The 23976-nt window shown below is 39.4% G+C and overlaps 1 protein-coding gene across 1 annotated transcript; it reads left to right on the top strand.

Annotated features, from left to right (window-relative positions):
• The first annotated feature begins 2748 nt into the window (after nt 1–2748).
• NDUFAF6 (NADH dehydrogenase (ubiquinone) complex I, assembly factor 6) lies at nt 2749–17126 on the top strand. The gene is made up of 8 exons (XM_010011607.1): nt 2749–2853; nt 4127–4249; nt 8452–8508; nt 9902–10004; nt 11541–11674; nt 13343–13444; nt 16422–16478; nt 16980–17126. The coding sequence occupies exons 1-8, from the start codon at nt 2833–2835 to the stop codon at nt 17106–17108; spliced, it is 726 nt and encodes a 241-aa protein (XP_010009909.1). The 5' UTR covers nt 2749–2832; the 3' UTR covers nt 17109–17126.
• Nucleotides 17127–23976: the final 6850 nt, after the last annotated feature.

Raw genomic sequence — 23976 nt, 5'->3', positions numbered from 1 at the left:
TGCAGGACGGGAGAGGCCCGTGTTGTCAAAAGCATCCATTTTTGGTCAAATCCGAAATGCTCCAAGAGGAGCCGGAGCGCAGCTCAGACACTTCCAGGCCAGCCAGTGTTACCTGCTTGGCTTCTGGGCTGTGAACAACATACAGGGCCCCATAGCTGCTTTCTAGTCCACAGGAGTTCAGAGGTACCAAGTAGACAGTTAAACAAGTCTGTTTGTAAAGACTTAAGTAATTTCTCTTCATATACAGTTGTTCTAGATGGTTGACCAAAGCAGGGAGGAGGCGTCCAAGCATGTATAGAAAGAGTGGGACAACCTTAAATTTCCTGGGCAGCACCAAGCAGCAGGCCTTTACTGATGCGTCAGAATGCATAGCCAGGTTGCATTTTCCATAATAAAACTTGAGATTACAGCTTGCTTTTCCTTGTTACTCTACCCAGCATTTGTTTACCTGTTACTGGGGAGATCAGAGGCTGTGTGTACAGTTAATACACATGTAAAGTTAGCATATACAGGTAAAATGTTTTCACAAACAATTGTGAGCAAAATAATAAGGTTCCAAGGCACAAGAGCTGAGATAGTTCAATTTAAACTTTTTTTTTTGTTAGATCAAAAAGGACTACTTGTAAGAATACACAAGCATTCAAAAATAATAATATGAAAGGTGGTTATGCTTTTGACATCATTTAATTGAAGCTGCTGTTCACAATAGCTGATACCTTGTATGGGAATCACGTTGTAAAAAGTAAGAGGAAGGACTTGCTCTTCAAGCAGAAATAAAATGCTTGAGGCTATGCAAGCATCAGTAACTCACCAGTCCTGAATTTGAGTCTCCCACGCATTGGGTTGAACAACTGAGTTACAATTTAATGATGTAGATTTGTGCCACTTCTCTCAATATGCAAGATGTCCTTTCTGTTCGGTTTTCCTTTTTCTGCTAAACAACTCTTAAATGTAGCTTTAAGCTAATGGATTAAAAATGTGTTTCCCTAGTAAGTAAGGTTTCTATCTCTTGCTGTTTATGATGTCTGCTCTGGAAGACAAACTTGTGGCGTGATGGTATTGTGGAGTTTATAACGTGGAAGAAACCGATTACGCTGAAAGTCCAGTAATGGTCATAGCCAACTTTTCTTCGATCTGTAGGTTCATGGGTAAACTTGTACTTACTTGAGAGGGAAACTGAAAAATACTCAATAGCAGACTTAAGGTTATTCCGTCCTTTCTTCATTTCTTACACAAAGAGATTTGGGGTAGAACATGATCTATAATAATATAAATTTTACTTTACAGGCTGAGGCTTAATGGATTTGCTTTTCTGCTGTTAATGTCCAGAAGAAATTCACATCTCTTTCTGCCTTTTTTTTTCTTAACTGTTTTTCTGCTACGTTTAATTTTTAAGCTTAGAGTCATTGAAAACCAAAACAGCAAACCAACATGCCAACACCATTACTGTAGGGAAGACAAATTTCTCTATTGTGCTGCTGTATTCTTTGTGTGATATGTTTCTTTGTTTCCTTTCTGGAAGTAGAGGTGGTTTTGTGTTTGAATAACCCAGGCAAAGTATGTAACTGGGACTTGGGAAATGTGTCTGTAAATGTTGCAGCTCTGCCCAGGGTGGGCAATACAGTATTACTGCAGTCAGCCTTGAAAAACGTACTAGGTTTTGAGCTGGTAATACTTTTCAGAAAGTGTCTTGAGGGAGGTTTAACGCATCTGTTCTTTGATATGAAGGTGATCTTTACAGCCTGCTAGAATTAATAGATGTAAGTTTTTTGTTGATGCTTCTGTATTTGCATGGAGCTCTGAAACGAGTTTCACAACTGTTGTGAAAACTCTAAAGCATCTGCTGGTTGTCAGCTGCTGCATATTGTAGGGGTAAGAACTGCTGTTAAATCTCAGATCCTCTTTGTTTGATGCTAAAAGTAGCAACCCTAATAACCTGTGGTTTTAGTTTGACCTTGCTGTTTTAAGCTCATGTTCAAAAGAAGTACGAGTACATGCAAGAACAGCGGACTTCATGAAAACAAGTAAATGTCTTTTCCTTGGCACCTGCTTCTGCACTCTCAAAGTGAGACTTTGAGTTGCTGGTCTTGTTCTAATGAGGAATCAGGTTACAGGCTTATCAAAGTACACCAAAATGTTGTTCAAAACACACAATTCAGCTTTCCAGAGGTGACCAAGTGTCTTCGTTAGCTATGGTTATGTATGGTTTCACAATCCATGATCTGTGCACTGTGATTGTTTTTAATTTAATGGCACACCCAAGTGGCCAAGCAAAGGCATATCACTCTAGACTGGCAACCAGTTATCTGTGGTGAATCTGACAAGACCCAGAGTGCTTATGTTTTGAATATAGTTGCCAATATACAAAACCTTACTGGTTAAGCAAGCGCTCTTCTGCCAAGCTCCAAAGCACAAGCTTTTAAAGAAATGTGGTTTCATGTTTGGAACAGAAGTCTGGAAGTTGGACAATCTGGATTCTATTTGCAGATATGCCACAGCCTCGTTCCATGCCTTTAGCCACATATATGGAGATCTGGATTTGAGAGGTGCACAGGTTGTTCAGGCAGCATCCTCTCTCTCTTGGAGTTTGTCTTATTTTAAAATAAGCTTAAAAGCTGCTACTTTTGCAAAGTCAGAGTTTTGAACTGTAACTTTTTGCTATTATTTTAGGAGTTCAGTGCTAAGCCACACCACATCCGATTTACATAGACCTATAAGTAATATCTGTATTTATTTCATCCTTTCACAGAAAACGTGACTATGAAGGGTTTCTGTGTTCTCTGCTCTTGCCTGCGGAATCTCGAACCTCTGCTTTTGCCTTGAGAGCCTTCAATGTGGAACTGGCTCAGGCAGGTATTAAAATACATTTGTGAACTCTGAAAGTGTAAAATGACAGTTTCAATAGTGCAGTACAAACCTCTAATTTTGAATGGCCCATGGAAAGTAGCCAGCCTTCCCCAATTTGGTTTGTTTATGTATATAGTTTTGCTGACTTTCCTCTTCATCATGCGTTTTAAAATTGAATGATAACAAACAGGCTGTGGTCCTTGATGCTTTTACATGATTGCATCTATGTCCTGGCTCCAAATGCAGTGACTCAATCAATTAAGTGCAGCTAAATCTTATCTGTAGAAGTTCTGTCAAAAAGTTGGATGATATAATCAGTTGGCAACAGCTACATGATGCAAAGGCTGTGGGGAGGGAAGTTTGTCATTAGAGAGTTGCGGGAGGGACGTGGCTCCAGTCTCTCCCCTTTGCCAGGTGGCCACATGTAACAGAATGTACAGGTGGCCAGAAACTGCCAGTGCAACCAGGAAAGTTGGTAATGCTTGCCAGAAAGGAGTGGTCCAAGAAATGTGCTGAACAAGCAGAGCCCCTGAACAACTTCTGTGGGCTGTGCTGGCAACCAATTGCGCTGCCCACCCTCACTGCTGTTACCGCTGCTTCTTTTCCTTCTGGGAAGACAGCTAAGGTGAGGGTCACACAGGACTTAACCTCCATGGGCTTCAAAGTCAGGTGGAGTGAAGATTTTTTTACTGTGTAGTTTTATATGCTTTATGAGGAAAGCAGGGCCACAAGCATGATCAGGGGTCTGGAGCATCTCTCTTGTGAGAAGAGATTGTGGGAGCTGTGCCTGTTTAGCGTAGAGAAGAGAAGACTGAGAGGGGATCTTATGAATGCATATAAATATCTTAAAGGCTGGTGCCAAGAAGATGGTGCCAGACTCTTTACAGTGGTGCCCAGCAAAGGGATGAGGAACAATGGCCATAAACTAAAACACAGGAAGTTTCACCTCAACATGAGGAAGAATTTCTTTATGTTGGGGGTGGCAGAGCACTGGAACAGGCTTGACCAGGGGGGTTGTGAAGTCTCCCTCTCTGGAGAGATTCAAAACTCACCTGGACATGTTCCTGTGTAACCTGCTGTAGGTGGCCCTGCCTTGGCAGGGGGGTGGACTGGATGATCTCCAGAGGTCCGTTCCAATCCTAATGATTCTGTGGATAATTGTGAATTCAGAACAGAGCATTTTCCCTGCTGATTTTGGCTGTGCTGTGTCTCTCTTACTGTGTAGATAGGCCAGGTGCCTTAAAGATGCTGAATTTCACTCTAGATGTATCCTTTCCAGATTAAAGACTCCATAACTCAGAAGACTACCGGTCTGATGCGAATGCAGTTCTGGAGGGATGCTGTGGAAGGCATATACTGTGATAACCCACCACATCAGCCGATTGCTATGGAACTGTGGAGGGTAAAGTACACCTTTATTGCCCTACAGTTCACTTAACTAAAATATTACTGTGAGATATGATGACATCTTTTTGTGTGTACTGTGTTGCATAGTTAACAGCATTATTTTATATAAAACAGATAATGTAAATTGTGCTTGTGTCTGTGTCTGATATTGTAAGTTGCCTACAACCAAAGAGCAGAGTTGAAGAAGAAGGGTATTTAAGACCTAGTTGGAGGGTCAGACTTCTGTGAACCATCTGCTTTTTTCTCTTCTGTTTAGATGAAGGACAGAGTAAATTGTGATAAACTATAAACTGATACAAAGTGAAGTGCATAAGTATACTTTTCTGAGCCACTGCTAGTCCTACCTGAAGAGATTAAGCTGTACAAAAAGATAAGAGGCTAAGCACAGAGGTTGAAGTAGCAAGTAGGGTATGAGGAAAAGCTCAAGAGTTTAATATGAAGTTACTGGGTAGTAGGGAGGCTCTTAATACAGTCTTCTCATCCCATCAAGAGTTGCTCGATGACTTCTGTTTGTGTATTATGTTTTGCACAGATCCTTTTGTGTGAATTGTGTAGCAGAATGTACTTGTGAACTTAATGCATTGAGTAACAGGGAATGTACTTGTGAACTTAACAGTTTCTTTTTGCCAAGGTGCCTGAGTTTTGCAGGCACTGGAACGTAACTCATCTGTAGATCTGTACATCTGTAGATCTGTTCCTCTGCTGGTCATGGCCGAAGAAACAGAGGCTTTCACCCAAAATTTTTGTTTCTAGTTAGGACCATCATTGGTATGTCTGATGGATGATTGAAGGTCTGAAGGCAGCGTAAGTGGATTTTACCTTGATGCTGATACAGAATCACATAATAATGTAGTTGGTTGGACTCCCTTGTCATCTAGTCCAACTTGACACTTGAAGGTAACATCAAACTTAGATCAGGTTGTCAGGGTCACACTGAGTTAAGTTTTTAATTTCCTCATGGATGGAAATTCCATACATTGCTAACTTGTTATCTTAGGGCCCAGCAAGTCTTAGAACCTTTGAAACGAGCAGATACCATAAGGCCTCTATAAGACCAGAACTTGCATTTAAATTAAAGATCTCTGAGCTCCTGAACAGGAAAAGCTGCTCTTTGTGTAGATCTCAATAGCTGAATACAGTTAACATAGACCCTGTAGGTAGGTTTATGGGCCTCCTGAAAAGCAGGCAGTGAAATGTCTGGTCTTCACCCAACTATTCATCTGCGTTGTTTCTGTTAAAATCCTGGGAAAAGCAGGACACTTACTGTAATGCTGGATTAGAACAACACAGTTCCTGTGGGATTAGACCATCTCATATCCACGCTGCTCCACCTCTGAGACCACAGAAATGAGGCCTTTTCAAATCCTCTTTCAATGATTTTGGCAGTGCTGAAAATGTGGCCTCTCCCTGACTTTTCCTCCTTCAAATGTGAAATAAAGCATAAGTGAGCATTTGTTCCTGTCTGTCAACACTCATGTTTAGATTAAATTGGGATTTTAACAAGATACACTTTGTTTGACTAGGAGAAAACATCAGTAAAGCAAAAAAGTAAAATAAAACACTTGTTGCAGTCACTTTTAGGAGGAGCAGAACTATTCATAGGTGTCTCCAGCTCATACAGTTAGACTGAAGAGTGGCAAATGTTGTGAACCTTTTTATGGGTTTGTGGGAGTTGAAGATGCACCTAGGGTGGTATTTTAATGCAGGCATTAAAATGCAGATTTGGTCATTTGGCATGTCAATCTTTCTGTGCCTTTGCTTTTTATTTCCTTCTTTCTGTCTCTCTTCCAGCACATGGCAAGCTTCCCAGGAAGAAGACTGTTTTCTCCCGAAATGGTTTTGTCTCCTTTCCAAGGAGGAACTTGCTTTACTGTAGCTTAATTTATTTTTATTTCTGAAGATACCCACTCATGTAGTGGTCTAATTGAGTGGCTTAGGTACAAGTTGTTTTGGATATGATTGTATATATTCTTTGGACCAGTTTTAATTTCAGGCTGCTTGTGTGTGCATCAATGTGGGGTGTGTGTTTTAATGCCCAACCAGTCTCTGAGTAGAGGCCCTGCCCTGGCCAACCTCCCTCCCAGTTTAATTGCTGAGCATGATGTCATATGGTATGGAATACACCTTTGGTCAGTCAGGCTCAGCTGTCCCAGCTGTGTTGCCTCCCAGATTCTTGTACACCCCCAGCCTGCTTGCTGGTGGGGCGGTGTGAGCAGCCCAAAAGGCCTTGACGCTGTGTAACCACTGCTCAGCAGTGAGGAAATGTCAGTGTGCTATCAACCCCGTTTTCAGCACAAATCCAGAACATTGCCCCATATAAGCTGCTATGAAGAAATCTAATTCTATCCCAGCCAAAACCAGTACAACATTTAGATGGGAATCATTCTTCTATTGAGGTATCAATTGCAGCCCTTCCCAACAGCTAAGACTACCAGTCATACTCCTTTCTCACAAAACAGAAAATTGATTTTGAAGTGGAAGAAAGAATTGGCCCCTCTCTGGTAAGATTTCACTTCACATATCATTTCCCTAAAGGAAAACCAATATAAGACAATCCAAACAGAACTGGTTGTGAAAGGAGATACCTGGAAATAATTCAGAAAGTGTTTCTAGGAGCTCTGGTAGCTCCGAATGCTGCTGAGTGCTGGAGCGAACTAACAGTCCAACCTGATGTGGTGACCTTTGCACTCAAGATGTGATTTTATTTCTACGTTTCAGCAAATACCCCAGGAATGACCTGTTTGAAGAGCATGGCTTCACAAATGTTCCAGAGTGTCATTGCAGTTCTTAGAAATAAAGATTTGGAAAGACACCTGAGCTCCCAAGTATTGCAGAGCCATTAATGGAATTTAGCACATCAGATTTTATCACTGTTTTCATGCTGTTGAGTTTCTGTGAGGACAATTTTGAATTTCCAGAATAAATACTAATTTGTCACGTTAAATGTGTTCCTGAAGTTTTGTATATCCCAGAATACTCACATTTGGATTCCAAGAGTTTTATGCACTAGTGAAGTGTATAAATAGCCTTTAATAGTATTTCTAGGATTAATAATAGCTCATCTCTCAACGACTTTAATATAAACTTATGTAACAACTGTATGATACTTGGTCTTATCTGTCCGTTTTTAACATGAAGAATGAGGCCTAATTCACCATTTCAGTGGAAGAAGCCAATTGCTGGAACTTGAAAAATGAGGACCTGTGTGTTTGAGTGAAGGTAGCTCAAAATAAATCTAATGTTACAAATCAGGAAACTTAGGAGAACTCAGTTTGGTGCTTCAAGTCTTGACCTGTGACTGTTTCAAGGATTTAATTTACAAAATAATGCTCAAGACAAGTGAGAAGCACAATGGATGCTTGTAGTTGTAACTTAAAATTAGCCTTTTCACGTACCAAATGCTTCCTCAAGCAGATTTGCTTGAATCTACAAGAAGATCTAGCCTTGACAAACCTTGAAAAAATATTTGCAAATATAATGGATATAAAGAAGAAGTTTAAAGTGAGCTGTAGAGACTGAGATTGTGAGAAATCTGCTACATAAATTTTGTTTATACGTATCTATATGTGTGATAGCAGCCTTTCTGACAAGGTGATCTGCAGAATTCAGCCTGCGTAAGAGGATTGAAGGTAAATTGGATAGAATGAAATGGTATAGGAAGGAAGTCAAATACAAGATCAGAGCCAAAGAAGAATGTGGAATTATGAGATGCTGTGGGATACTTTTTTAAATAAACCCATAATATTCATTGTGTTACTTGATGAGGATGCTGTCTTTGCACTATATATTGGTATGTTGTACTGATGTTTTCTCGAACATTTACAGGTGAAGTCTTCTTATTGCTTGACTCCCAAGGAACCTGTGTACTCTTTTGAAAGTGAACATAATTATCTGCAAATATTTTGTGGAAATGTATCATAAAAGAATAAATGACTTTCAAAAGCTATTTTTAAATAGATGCTTTCACTTAGCTGGCTTGGGGGCCAGCATTTTTTGTGTGCAACAGCTTTGTAACAAATGCCAGTTGAAAATCTTTGTATTTGAAGAAAATTCTAACTTTCCACTTCGATTTAATCCAGTAAATACAATCCTTGTAAGAAAAGTATTATCTAAAATACATTTCAGCCTTCATTCAGAGCGTACTCCTATCATCACTTTCTATACATTAATACGGATGTTTTATTTGATCATTTTCAGGCTGTGAAGAGGCATAACTTGACTAAAATGTGGTTTATGAGGATCATTGATGAAAGAGTAAGTGTTTACCATTCAAAGTCTGATTCTGGTTTTAGTCATAGTTTGGTTTTTCCCTCTTATTTTTGTGTGTTTGTGTGTAAAACAAAAGCTTAAGTAGTTACTCTTTTCCAGACAGTAGTATTTCTCTTTAGGAATGGTACTGCTGTATTTCCTTTTTGATACCCCTGCTCATAATTTCTGTCCTTTCTAGCCAAAACAGCTAATAGAATCCTTTGTTTATTTTTGCTTTAAAATAGATGTAGGCTGTGAGTCCACATTTTCTTGTTCTCTGCTCTGGTAATATCTGTGCTCATGTTTTCTGTTGCTGGTCTCTGTACCTGATTTCAAATGGTTACCCCTAGAGGTAATCTGTTGGGAATTACACAGATACCTTTCTGTACGTAAGTGAGGGAAGTTCCATCCTACAGGATTAAGTAGTAAGGTCTCTACATGCAACTGTTAAGAATTTTGGAAAACTACATTGCATTGGCATCATCTTATTCTTCCTCACTTTTGTTGACTTTTCAATGTCAATTTTGCCCCTGGATAACCTTCTGTAGTGGTGAGTCATGGGTATGAAATCTCAAAAATTAAATGACCCGTCTGAACCTTTCCACCATACGTGGCTGTGGAGTTTTCTCTAAGCAATGCTGTAAATAAGAGCATTCCAATCACATTCATTTGAAAATGTCCGCCCTTTTTCTGGGAAAAAACCTGAGAGGAATAGTTTCACTGGTACAGTGGTGCTTGAAAGGGCGAGAATGAATAGCTGAGGGCAGGGATTTCTCAAGCTAGCTTTAGCTGCTAAAGCTAGTGTCTCATGAAGTTATGCCTTGAGAAGATTGATGGTCAGTTACTTGTGGAGTGTCATTCCTGTTTCAGAGGGGTTTTTTAATTGTAAGACTGGTATGTTTTAATAAGAGCCACTAGGACAGGAAGAATGATGGAGGATGTTATGGTTTTAGGTGTATTTGCATGAGACTTTGAAACTTGTGTGTATTTGATGGATTGATTTCAGTGCATGTTTTAAGAAATACATTCCTATTTATCTAAATTTCTCTGTGCTTCTGATGAAAATTAAGTATTAAAATTGGCAACCCCATACCGTAAGAATGTCATACGATGTTTTGTTCTGGCTGTATCTTTTTTTTTATGAAGAATTCTGATTTCTTATTATTGCAAAAAATTATATTTGCTCCAGTAACTACACTTGGCTGCAGTTGCATGTAGTTACTTTGGTATGTTAGACTTGCTATAAGTACTTATGTCTAATTTTATGCTCTTTTTCTATCTCTTAATTTTGTCCTTTTTTTAGTCTAATAGTGAATTAGGCTGTCATGACTGTAGTAATAAACTTGTGCAAATAGCAGTTCTATTTACGTTTTACTGAAGTTCTGTGTTCATATTACAGGAGAAGAATTTGGATGACAGGGCATACCGTAACATCCAGGAGCTTGAGAAGTATGCTGAGAACACTCAGAGTGCTCTCTTGTACCTCACCTTGGAAATGCTGGGTAGGCATTTTCCTCTTTTGAATTTTGTGGGTGACTCCAGGTGCAGGTACAATATTTACTGGTGTTTATGAAAAGCCTGCTGTTTTTCCACTGGAGTTTAATTTCAGTAGAAGTTGTCTTAGATGATACTTCAGATATCTTTTGAATGCTAAACCATAAATCTGGAATCGCACCACACCTGTCCTAGAACTCTGTACTTTCCTTAGAAGCTGCTCAGAGGAAAGCTCATTGAAGTGCAGCTTCCTACTGCTATCTTGTTTGTTACTTTGTTTTCTCTTTTCTTGCTCCTTGTGGTAAATTCAGCTCTGCACCATGTTTTCTGATTGTCCCACTTATCAGAACGCGAAGTGCTGTAGTTTATTCTGCAGCTGTTGTTCTATATTGCAGTGATACACACTGGTTATCTTGAAACAGCTGACTTCCAACTTTCCTTGCTGTTGATGTACATTTGGATCTGAATCCTCTCCTCTTCCTGAAAATAGGTTAACTCTCAATGATTGAATAGCTAGAAAAAATGCAACAAAGATGATAGGACCCTTGTGGTTAAGAGCTAGTATCTGTGTCATGTCTAATAGAAGAGTCACAGAAGGGGAAAGGACTGTTTGTTTGCAATGGAGAAAAAGGTAAGGTTCCTTTAGGTGTCTGTTGCATTACAGAAGTCTTACTCCCTGTATGACTTCAGATATAAAAGAAGGGTGAGAATTATTATTATTTAGTAGTATTTAGTATTATAGTAGCTATATATTCCTCTTCCTTATCAGAGTAGTCCAATGGAAGGCCAATGCTGAGGTTAAAACAGCTTGAAAAGTGAAAAAGAGAGACAAGTAGAAAGAGAGATATGGTGAGCACATTCTTTTTTGGAAGAAATGAGGAACCTCTCTCTTAACATCTGATGTTCACTTCCATAGTATGAAATCAGTTAAATGTTGCAAGTCTCTTTCTGAACATCTGACTGAAGAAATGTTCAGTTGCTTTGGTGATCAGATTCAGTTTGCCATGCTACTGCCTCATTGCCCATGACAGCACAAGAGAGGCAGCAGAAATACAGGTTTGGAGCAGGGGGCATAAGTGAAGAACCATTCTCTTGGGCTTCAGTATACTGCTGAATTGGCTGCAGCTAATCATGAAGCCATGCTGTAAGCATTAATGCTTGCCAGGGATCTCACACTTGAATTATTTTTCTGGCAGAAAAAACTGTTCTTGGAATGCTGTTATCCTGGGAAAAGACATGACAATGAACATGTGTATGTATGTGTACTGATGTGTTGCATCTGAATCGGTGCTACTCTGCTAAGTATACCCTTTGCAGAAACTGCAACAAGCTAAGAGGTATCTTGCTCCTGAATGTGGAAGTCAGTGAGTTTGCCTTCTGCTTTGCGCCTCTGAGATGAGATCTCAAGGCAATTTATGAACAGTTTATCATGGACCAATGCACTTAGCTTTCCTTAAATATGACTGCGATACACATCAGGAAAGACTATACCCCTCAAAAGTCCTGACAGGGTGTTTCTAAACATATTATTTCTGCAATTTTAGGTGTGAAGGATGTCCATGCTGACCATGCAGCCAGTCACATTGGGAAAGCACAAGGCATAGTTACCTGTTTAAGAGCCACTCCGTATCACTGTACAAGACAAAAGGTCTTTCTTCCCATGGACATTTGTATGTTGGTAAGAGAAGCAAGTTGTCTGGAATTGCACAGGATAGTGTTTCTAACTTGGTGTCTCAATGCTAGGTATGAGATCATAAATTATTAGGCCAGGAACAAAACGTGTAGAAGATCAATGTGTAGAAGTACACATATGGAAAGGTGCCTTTTTGCTGTTGTTGTTGCTTTGCTTTATTTTGTTTTTGTCTTTTTTCTTTTCCTATCCCCATGAAGGAAGCACTGTGAGAAATCCTACTTCTGAACCACATCCTCGGGTTTCTCTTTGCTATCGTTTCATAAATGTGCTGGTGGATTTGGGTGTTTTTTGGGGCTTGGTTGGGTTTGTTTTTTTTTGTTACATATGTGAGAGTTATAAGCATACATTCCATATATTGCTGTATAAGACAGTGTAGTCCTGCAAATCCTGCAGTTCAGACTGTACACCTAATTTGCACTGGAATTTAGCAGGTCTTACAATTTGGGTAAAATGGGATTAAAGATTAAAATGTTTAATTAATGTTCTCTGGCTACATCTGTAGGTATCTCAGCTGTTACTCCTTCATCTGCAGTCTTTAAACATTAATGCTGTTCTTTTTATTTTTAACCAAAATATATATAATTATGGTGCTGCTTAAGCCATTTGTGGTAGTATTTTCTGATTATCATTTCAATACAATTGAAAGTTTTGATTTGAAGTTGAGTAGTTCAGGTAGTTGCAAAAACATAGATACTAATATAGGTCAGGGTTAGGAGAAAGGAGCAGCACCCTGCTTTCAGCCATTCTGGAACTGGATGCTATGGAAGGCCTTCCAAGTATTTAGTTTGTCAAACATAGCTTGAAAATTCACAGTCATTGCTTGCCACGGAAGGTGTTTTACAGTGAAACTGTAAAAACAGCTTGCATCCCTTCTGTGCAGACTGAGCATCCTGTAAGCATTTCAGCTGCTGGCAAGCGTCACAGAGTTCTACTGGAGTCTCTACCTCCTTTGAAGCCTACCTGTCTGGCTCTGTACAGCTTTCATATGCCTGAGTGTGGCTGAGAACAGGCAACTGGTGCAGCTGTGATACACCATATTATGTCTTAGACCGATCAAAGACTGTGATCAAAGAATAAGTCTGGGGTTGGTTATTTTTTTCGGGGGGTGGGGTTTTTGGTGGTTCTGGTTCTTTGGTTCGGTTTTGGCAGTGGGTTTGGGTTTAGTTTTGGTTGGTTGGTTTTGTTGGGGTTTTTTAGGTTGGGTTTTGTTTTTGGCAGGCTTGGATGTGCACAGCGATCCTAAGATAATGACTTGCCTCCTAAGCCAGGTGGCTTCTGTGTTAGCTGTTACTGGCTTTCTTCTGCCTAATACTGATTCTTGGGTTCTGGTTTTAAAAATTGAGCATCTAAACTGATGTAAATTCACAAAACTTTAAAATCTGAGTTGGTTATCTGACCACAGAGCCTTCAGGGGACAAGTTCACGCAGAGAGAGTCTGCACTAACTATTCTCTTTGTTATCTTGATATTTTTTTCTCAAGTGACTAGCCAAAAAATGCCTGTGGAATTAAAAAGGGCAGTGGTAAAACATTTAGGCTGTTTCAGTCTCATGTCATTAGTTCGGTTGCTGGGACAGGATTTTGAGAAACTAAAATGGAAACTTGATATTTATTGAGGGGTTTTTGTCTTTTTTGATTTTCCTTCCTATATCTAGCATGGAGTTTCACAAGAGGATTTCATAAGAGGCAAGCAAGAGAAAAATGTGAGAGATGTAATTTATGACATTGCCAGCCAGGCCCATATTCATCTAGAACATGTGAGATTCCTTCCCTTTTATTTGTTTAATTAAACATAACTGATGCTAGGCTTCACAAAGCATTGTGCGTATGTGTTGTTAGAAGACTTACAGCTGTGTACTTAAGTTCAAATATTTTACCTTTACTTACTTTGAGAGTTTAAATGTATTAAAAAAAAGAAATCAAACCAGCAGAAACCACCACACAAACCCTTTAAATATTACAACTACTTCTGTTAGAATATTATACTTACATGTATGTACAGGAAGCAGTTTACTCACAGCCAGGTCCAATTGCATATGTATAAATACTGCTTAAAAGCCTTATTACTGGGAGAGAAACTTCAAGCAGACTTTTCTAAATGCAGCTTTATGCCAGCATGGGATCAGCACCATAGAAAGTACTTCTGCATATGGTATTTCACAGCACCGGGGAATGGCTGCCAGGAAAGCAGAGCGCGTTGCCTTTAACTGCTGTTAGTGTCTGTGGGAGCAAGGATTCATTCCCTAACATGACCAGCCATGCTCGAAGCTATGTTGGGAAAGGTGCTTTCTGTTTATTTCTTTCCTGGCTCGCATCCAAGTGAATTAAGAAAAACTTTATTTGCTTGGAACAGTGCATAATGATTCCTGAAGAACTGCAGAGTCCTGCTCTATTTTTCTTTTATGCTCTTATTTTAGCTACATTCTGAATTGCTTGTTGGTGCATAATACAAAAGCAAAAGAATGTTTTGTGAGCAATACTGTGTCTGCCTTTATATGGAAAAGAAAACTTGCAAGAAGTACTGTAAAGAGTTTATGTCTACAGCTACATGTGCACTCCATGCTTCCAATCTGAAAAGATACCACTTCAAAGTAAAGAAATGCCAGATTTATCTCTCCATTTACAACATTTCTGTAATCCTTAATTACAGCATTGAGCTGTGATCACAGTATTTTATGCAGTAGAGATAGAAGGGCCCTTCTTGATTTTTCTGAAGGTAAGATGAGGCATGCCTGGTTTCTTCCCTCGGTGATTAATTAGTTGATTAATGTTTTTATTTTTTGTTAATATTATATAGCCTTGGGCTTTATTTTTAATACAGACTATTTATAATTTGCATATAATGCATTTCTGTTCATGTTGTTTCACCCAGTGCCTCTGTTTTTGTTGTCACATGCTCAAGGAAACTGTTTATTCCACTTAGAAGAAGGGAACAGAGTTGAGGAAAATGCAGTCCACTATATGTCTTTTTTTTTTTGCCCATCCTTCAACCCATAATGAACAGTGTGTAAAACCCATTGACTTTGATTGCAGTTGTGGCTTACAAAAATGCCAGTGCCTGTTCTGGAACGCTTCATATTAGGGATGGGAGGCATGGAAAAGGAGCAGTGTGTATTTATTGTCCAGATGTTTAAGATTTGGTTGATGGTATTGCATGGAAACTTGGGGCAGAAGCAGGGAGAGAATTCAGTTCTTCAGAGCCTTTCAGATAATTTGATAATTTCTAGTGTGTTGTTGCCCTGGCTCCTAACATGCCAAACCAGCTGCTGAAGAGAACAGGCAGAACCTTGCCCCCTTTCTTCCCACTCCATTCCTAGAGCCCTGCCCATGTTTTGCACTGGGAGGGCCCTATGGAAAATATGCAATGTGATCATATAATTGGAGACTACACAGAAAAAGTATAAACAGAAGGAAAGCAGATCAGGGCAACATTAGCATTTTATTTTGCTGAATGTTGATCTTGGCAACCCCCCCCCCCCTTTTTTTTTTTTTTTGATGGATGGGTTCTATCATCTTAGTTAAAATAAGAAAAATCCTGTCTGAATACTTGCTTCCAGCCTCCAGCATCATCAGTGAAGAATAACTGACAGTGCAAGAGCTCTAGAGTGTTCAAACCACTTGAACTGGCAATAACTGGCAGTAATAACAGGGTATTAACCTCCTTGGTAATCGGATGGTCTTTGGTAATACAAGGATAAAGGTACTTTCTCCCCTGGTGGATGAAATAGGCTTTTGCTGGCAACATTTGCTGGGTATTTTAGGACTTTAGGTGAATGTAATGGGCCGCTGCCTTTGAATGCATCTATTCTCCTGTATAAAATCACCATCTTGTTTTGCCTCAGGGTCTTCTCAGCCATTTACCCTCTGTCTTAGTTGGAGTTGCTGCGTAGGGTAAAGTTTAAACTTGCAGAGGTTTCAACAATCTCAGTATTTGTAACACAGACCACATATTTTGGAGGATGAGGCTAACAGTTACCAGCCCCATTTCACAGTCAGAAGAAATAAAATCCTCACACGCTCAATTAAGTCTCAGCAATATTACATGAAGCATATTGTAGTAATGTGGCACTTACGTGGAGAGACGTTTCTGAAGTGAGGTCAGCTCTTCTTGATACTGCGACTGACGACCAGCAGAGGGCAAAACAAGATAATGATGATTGCAGTTTTCTTCAGGAATTGTGTGGTTTATTAGAATTAAAGCATATAGTAAAAGTGCTCTGTCAGTCCCCCAGTGATCCCTTCAGAAGCCTGCATATACGTTTACATGTTCCACCTCTTTCTCTTAAGCATCACACCTTTGGCTTTTTAAATTTCTCTCATTTATGCTAGATCATTATGGACTCAATTTACCGAGGAGAGGAGGGTTAAACTGTATTTATTAAATCAGAAGTAACATGGAAGTTTGTTGGAACAAGGGATTCTAATTTACACTGGTTTATTATATGTAAACTGTAAGGTTGTCAAACCATGTAAGAATTTTAGCAGGACTCTCCCAGCATTGCATACTTTCTGTGTAATTCCTTTAGTATGCAGCAAGGGATGGTGCTGGCTTGCACATAATGAAAAATCATAGTTTCAGTATATCAAAATAAAGAGGGATGAAGCTCGTAATGCACTTTGTTGCCTCTAACCTTTACATATAGTACTTGATGTTTAATGTGAAATGTTAAGTTCTCCTGATAAGTATGTTTGGTTTTGTTTTTCTTTCTCCCACCTTACCCCATTTACTTTCAGGCTAGGTCTTTCAGTAAGAAAGTTCCTGTGAAGGCATATCCTGCTTTTTTCTGTACGGTGGGTGTGATATCATGCACTCTTTAAGTGATGGACTCATTTCTGTGCTAGTATGTTTATGAAGAGTATCAAATTAAGCATGGTTAACTAATGCTTCATGTGTCTGGTTGGGGGGAGTATGTAATCCCTAAAACTTGTGAAAATCATTATGCTTGCTTGTGGAACCTCATGGTTTTTATCAGTACTTCTAATCCTTCTTTAACTACATCGTCGTGCCCAAGATGTTTGCATATTTGTAGACCATTATTCTGGTGCAGGGGCCCAGAAATCTTGTCTATTTTTAAAATTTGCTGTTTGGTCTAATACAGGATAATGCTTCTCTTCACAAATCCTGCCTTTTATATATCCTTTAAATGTGATGGTTATGCTACTGCTTAATGAAACAGGCGAATCATCAAGCCTTTTTGCAGTTCCTCATTTGGTTTCATGTATTGCTTTTTAAACTTAATGCCCATTTTGTTGTGTGCACCATATGGATTAAGCTTTCTTCTTCTTTTCTAGGTTGCCTTAGACGATTATTTATGTAATGTGCGAAAAGTGGACTTCAATATATTTCATCCAAGCTTACAAAGGAAGAGTGCATTATTACCATTGCGTTTATATATTAGATCTTGGAAAAAAACGTATTAAAGGTTGGGGTTTTTTAATATGGGTTCAGAGTGCTGAGTTTTTTCTTTAATGCCTTAACTTGATAGAATTGTTAAGTGTCTAACTTCACACTTCAGCAAAGTGGAGTTCATGGGAAGCAGCAGATGCACATGAACTGTAGCTGTCAGCTTGCTGGCACTGTTACGTTTGTTCTTGGAATATTAGGCTGATATCTCTGCTTCACATGTCTGCCAAGTCATATGTCCTTGTCTGAGATTACTTTTCTTGTCTTTCCTGTAGTAACAGCAATACAACAGAATTCTTCTTGGACAGATTCTGTGCTAATGGATACTTCTGACACTTCTGACACTTAACTGAGGAAAAAATAAAAAGATTGCTTTGTTTGTGCCCAAAAGCAGTTACAGTGAATGCTTTATAAACCAGTTAAGCAATTCTGTTTAGTGCAGGGAGCAGACTTCTTGCAAGTAGTAATGATGCTTTATAGTTGGAAGAATGAGCACATGTGTTTGAATGCAAGAAAACTGTCAGGAAAAGCTTTAGCTGTTTTAATTATGTTGAATTTCAGACTGGTGAAATAGAGCTGTAGTACAGAAATCAGTTAAGTGTGTGTTGAGATTGAGGGTTGAAGTGACTATAGGTAGTGGGAGGATAGCTTTGCAACATAGGAAGAGAACCCCAGCACAGTGTTTATCTCCAGCTCAGCCAAAGGGTTTTTCACTCAGCCCTTGGCTTGGCTGTATCTTCCTCCTGGCCTCTTGTCTCCCTGTTGTTGCCCACAGCTGCCATTGTTCGTATTCACGATGTTGCTCAGGACACTCTCCTATGTGGCTTCTCTGAATTCCTTTCCTTAGGTACTGTGAAGAAACATTCCTGAATGTTCCAGGTCATTTGAGTCCTCCCTCTATAAACATACTGCTCTGTATCTTTGGTGGGAAATTAGTGGGAGCTTTCTACTGTGCATCTCTTAGGAGATGCAAGGTAAACGTTTCTGTTGTTCTGGATGTTCTTCCAAACATCCAACTTGACTCAGCTGCACAAATCTGGTAGCTTATTCTGCCATCATCCTTGTTCTAGTAAATAGCTGCTTTTCCCAGAGAACTGTTTTTTTAAATGGGGTTAATCTCCCCAGATGCTTGGTTATATAACAGCATCCTGCATTTTAGTGTACAGTGCCTCATCATGAATTTCTGAGAACAAGAATCATGGCTTTTTTTAATCACAGTTTCTGTGATTAAATCCTTCATTTGGTGATTTTGTTTTACATGTTTGAAGTTGGTTTGTGATACAGACCTTGGTTAATTCTGCAGTTTCCTGTTTCCGAGTAAGACATTTATCTTCAAATTAGTTCAACTCAGGATCTTGGTTTCTGTATTACTCGAGGTGTAATAGTCACATCTAGGTTGTTAGGAACCTAGAAAAATCTGTGTATACTGCATTGGGAGAATACTGGCTATTTTCTAAAAGTAAAATCTTAACAGGCTTCATCCACTTCTCAAGTCAGCTCCTGTGTCGTATCATTGGGGTTCTTGGATGTGGCAGAGGTTTGGTGAAAAGAAAACATTTCCTTCCTATGCAGGCATGGCAGCAGCTCCTGCCAAACGTAGAGCAAAGGCCTGGGCTGTGTTGCTGCTACCAGGCCAGCTTCACTGTTTATTTTGTGTTCTGCAGAAAGCATTACAGATGTCTCTTTGTGTGGTTGGTCCTTGTTTTGTTTGGAGTGTGCCGAGTCAGGACAATAGTGGCAGCCCTGTGTCCTCTCAAAAGGAATCACTCTCCTGTAAAGTCAACTTCTGGCAGGAGGGCAGAACAGTAAGGAGGAGGAGAAGGAAAACCATACAGTATCTCCAGAGCATCAAGTTGCTACAGTGATATCTTGCTTGCAGGCCACAAGGTCAGCACTTAGCTTTGGTGTTGAAGTGGAACAAATCTTGACAATGTGCTTACAAAGACATAAGTAGAAGGGCTGATTTGTTGTAGTGTAGAAAAGAAGCCATGTGATGCAGTGAAAGGTTAGCATGCTGACTTAGTAAACAGGATATGGAATAAATAAATTGAAGTTATGACTTCAGTCACAAGAGAGTTCTGAGCGACCTCAGAAAGTAAAGCGGTGCTTTGAATTGCAAGTGACAGGAGGCTGCTTGAATAAGCAATCTGTCTCCTTTGCATCCTTCAGGGAACAGCTCTGTCCTGGATGGCTGTGCCTGATTCTGCCTTAGGGACAATGTTGTGAACAGAGGCATTAAATACGTGTCAAACAAGGTAGTCTTAATTTGTCTGCTTTCACTAGTATCATCTCCTTTCATTTCTCTATAGCAGTTCTGATAAGTTCCTACAAAAATTTGTCTTATTTCTCCTTTTTGTAGGTGGTTTTGGTTTATTGGTTTTTTTTTGTGTGCCTGTTGGACCTGACAAAATACTTTTTTATATTGGTGCTAACTTACTGGTTATTCCTATCAGAAAAGCAAGTAGCAAATCTGTTGCTGGATGGTAATTACATGCTTGAAAATAACTTCCACGTCTGGTTAGCCTGGTCCATGTAAAGCAGCAGTCTAGCAGGAGTCCTCCTCAGTGACCTTATGTGTTTTGTGTATCTTTGATCTGTGTGGTCTTGCTTGCTTCTTGTTAAGCACAGAATTGCATCCCCATCTTTCTCTTCAGAGCACTTCACTGGAGTCTGTTCTAGAGTCTCTTTACACTTAGATGTGCAAGTTTAAGCTAGCAAAACGTAAGAGTTGTATTAAGTCCTGTAACAGATTTTGTTTTGTCCATGATAGGTAACAACTACAGGATCAAAAGTCCTGAATTAATGGAAACAGACCAGACATCACTTATCTAATCATCCTGCAGTTTACTTGGTTTCCCAGTTACCTGCATAACAGTCTTAGTAAAACCAAACCAAATGAAAGATTTAATTTTCAAGTAAAAATGCAAAAATGTCAATCATCACCTGTGAGAAATGTGTCCTCCACATTGTCCCCGTTTCCCTCACAGCTCAGCATCTCAGTATCTGTATCTTATTTTGGTCCTTTCTAATGTCAAAATGTTCAACAGCATCAGGAAATGCTTTCCAGCCCTGAACATAGGAACTGCTATACTGCAGAAGGGGAGAGTCATGCACATTAGTGTTTTTCAAAGGAAGACACAAGAGGAACCATATAGACTATTAGGAGCAGTCTCCAAATCCAAAAGTGAGGACTTTTTTTTCCTTGCTGCTCTGATGTCAGGTTAAGAACTACAAAGGTTTAGTTATAAAAGGATTTGGAAGAGGATAGAGTGTTACGCCGAATGTTCTCAGAACCTGTTTTCCCTTGTGTTTGCTGATAGCAGTTGTACGTCCTGAAAACTTGAATTTGTCTTTCAGTTGTCAGAACATCTGCATCTTTTTTCAGCTTTCATGATTTTTCTGAGTCTACAGGTTATTTTTTTTAATGTGGCTCAAAATGGTGATCCTCAATCACTTTGAATCCACTGAAGTTGATCCAGTAAAGAATTGTAATAAATAACATCCATGGATACATAAATCAGGACAAAATACACAAGTAATCCTTTACACTTCAGACCATACATTGATTGATAATTTGCCTTTATAGACAGGCAACAATCTGCAGATTCATGTTCTCAGCCAGAGCAAATGGAGTTGAGCATTCTGCTCCAGTAGGGGCAAATTGTATGTGCAGTGGGTTGATACGTGGATATTTTAGATTCCGTTTCAGGTCAGGCTCGTCTGTATCTACACGAAGGCAGAAAGGCAGGATAGATGTGCATTTCTGCTTCGTGGATAAAAACTGCTGGGAGTCTTTAGAGGAGGATGCTGGTTTTCTTCATGCTGCGGGGAACTGTGAAATCTTTAATTGTGCAGTACTTAAGTGGTTGAGGGGTTTTGGTCAAGTCAGCAGTAGAAGACCACTTGTAAGTTGTAGCTGCTCCTGTAGAACCTGCTGTAAGGCCTAGGAGCAGCTACCTGAGCATTCCTGTCTGGAGCTGAGGACTCTTTTGCTCTGTGCACCTGAGGCTGAGCACACTCCCTTCTTACTCAGGCCATTCAAACTTTCTATTTTATTAATCTGAAGACTCCAAAGGAATAAAAACTAAAAATGTAAAGCTCTGTGAGTCACTGTCCAGAAGGCTGGAATTTGCCTAAAAACAGAAATCCTTTTTGTTGTTATTGTACATAATGCACAAAATCTGCAGCTTACTTCAAGTTGCAGGTCAGCAGTCTGTGACAAAACAGGGCATTTTTGTTGTCTAACTAACTTGTCCTTTTATAAAATCAGCTCAGTTGTAGTTCATCAGCCTGAACATACTTTTTTCTTTAAGCACCTCATGGATGCCCACTTAACCTTTATATCCATGACAAATTGCTCTGATAGGTTGAAACATCTCCTTTTCTCAAATAGCCACAAATGCATGCCTTCTGTTTGCCTTTCCCTATGGGCAGTATCTTAGCTGGCACACATCGGGTTGGTTGGGCATACAGATCTGTTATGCAAACATCTTGATGATTTCACTCAGATATTCAGTACAGCATCATAAAAATAGGGCTGGAAAGGACCCTGGGAAGCACCAGTCCGTCTCTTAGCAGAATCAAATATAGCCGTAGCATCTAGTTATCATTTTAGGGATGAAATGTTATGCATAAGTGGATTATGTTATCCATTAAATAACGGGTGTTTTTTTTGTCAGAATTTGGAATTTATGATTTATTGTAGTCTCAAACTAATTTTTGCTTTCAGTTTTTCAGGATTTACAGCTATTTGCCAGGATTATTTTAAAGCAGTATAAAGGATGTTTTAAGTCATATTGGGGTGCCAGTGAAGCAAGGAGGGTTAATACATCCACAGGTGACTCTCAGTTACAGAGTGACTGTCCTCATGTTCGCTGCCTGCTACTGCTCAGTCTTTAATCTGTGCCAATGAGAGAGGTGCTCTACCAGGGAAGAGAAATGCTGTATGCTCATCCATCTCGTATGGTTTTCTACACCAGAATTGCAGTGCTCTGGAGAATGAAAGCCAAAGCGCTGGGGCTGGGGTGGGAGATTGTTTAGGCTTCTCTCACTCTATAGTTTAAAAACCTCCAAACCTCAAACACTTCTAAATTCAGAGGGCATGTCTAGTTTTGCCAGAGCGTATCTTGATGCTGTTCCTTGCCATATTACTGCATATAATCAGTTAAGGCTGAAGCGTGAAAGCTTAGGTTTTGTAATTTCACACCTTCTTTAGTTACCCCAGGCAGAGCAAAACATTGTGGTCTAGGACATCCATGCCTGTTTAGATTGCCACGCTTAAATAAGCATAAAATTAAATAAAGGGGAAAGAAAAATAGTTAAGATGTAACTCTTGAGCTTCTTCAGTGTCAGAAAAACCATGTTCCTTCAACATAGTCTTTGCATATGGCATTCTTCTTTTAGAAGTCTGGTCTCTGTTCTAACCAAAAGGCCCAAGCAAGCTCTGGCTGCTGTTTTCACTCTGTACAAATTTAGAACCCTCCACAAAGCCAGATTAATATGATTTGTATACTTAACAAACCCTATAGTCTAAACTTTTAGTAAGGTAATAAGCTTTGAGCTGCAAAAACACCCTGTCTGTGTGGCACTTGGAAAGCTAGAATGTATAAAACTTAGCACTTTCTGAAGTTTTTGCTTAAAAAAAAATCTATCTTATCAGATTAGTCTCTAATAAAGAGTAATCATCTTTTGCATTTAACAGCACAAGTTTAGAATTCAGCATTATTCATTATTTAATGAATGCTAAAGTTAAAAATTACGTGAATGTTTGCAGGGACAGAATGAGACACATCTATCTGAGGAAATGAAGAGTTATTTCTGGTTCAGCCTCTGAGCCCTTTCTTCTCAGGCTGCTGGCTAGCAGTTTGACTGTGGAAACTGAGGAAGAAGAATGCTGTTTGGAAGAGAACTGAGTTTCTGCAATGAAAATGGGATGAACACCAAATAAATAAAAGGTTGTTCCATGTTTATATGAATTTCTACTATAAACATTATTTCTAGGGAAAGGCCATGCTTCTTGTAGCTACTCCTTTGCCAAATCCTTTCATACCTTAGGCGTACAACTAGTGCAGCCTCTTGGTTATGATGAATTCTCATCATACGAAAACTCAGAGCACAAATGATGGATTTTGTTAGTTTTCCCTTGGCTGATCCAGAACTGCCCTCAAGTAGTTCCTTTGCATACACAGACGGTGAGCAGAAATCCTTGCTGTGTCAAAACCAGCTACCCTTTTGTGTCAGTATCAGAGAAGTGATCCATCAGAAAATGAGCTTGGCTTGAGCCTTCCTGGCTCTGTTGTTCGTTATGATACGGTGTGAAAGGGTTATTGCTGAGTCTCATCTGTATGGTGTGTTCAGCAGAGGGACAGAAAGAAAAAGCAGTGCAGTGTATTCTATCTTGATCTCACTTCAAAAATCACCTATCTGTTTGCAATTTAGCTTTTAAGATATCTTAAAATGTTAAACTCTGGTAACAGTTATAGGTGGGCAGAGCTCAACCAAAACTGAGACAAAGCCTACAGATAACCATCTGAATTCCAGTTCACAGCTTGGGACTAAATTTACAGAACACACAATTTTAACCTGGAGGGGTTGGGAATCAGTCTGCACTCTTGAATTTGACTCCCCAGGTTTGGGTTCTGTTGTATGTGTACAGATACTGGCTCTCATAACAGTACATCAGTGCAAGCTCTTCATTATGCAACGGTAGATGTGATTTTAATGCAACTCTCAAAACCTTTGCAACAGATTTTTTGGAAGATATCTAACAGCCAAAGATTCGTGTTACTAAGATAAGCTTGACAAAATATTTTAAAACGACATGAAATTGCAGATGGTCCTGTTTTACTGGACATGTTGTTTATAATACATGAGATAGACAAATGT

The sequence above is a fragment of the Nestor notabilis genome, unplaced genomic scaffold (genome assembly GCF_000696875.1).
Source record: "Nestor notabilis isolate BGI_N333 unplaced genomic scaffold, ASM69687v1 Scaffold12293, whole genome shotgun sequence".
NCBI lineage: Eukaryota > Metazoa > Chordata > Aves > Psittaciformes > Psittacidae > Nestor > Nestor notabilis.
Note: the sequence above shows the minus strand (reverse complement) of the source record. Positions and strands in the feature narration are given on the sequence as shown.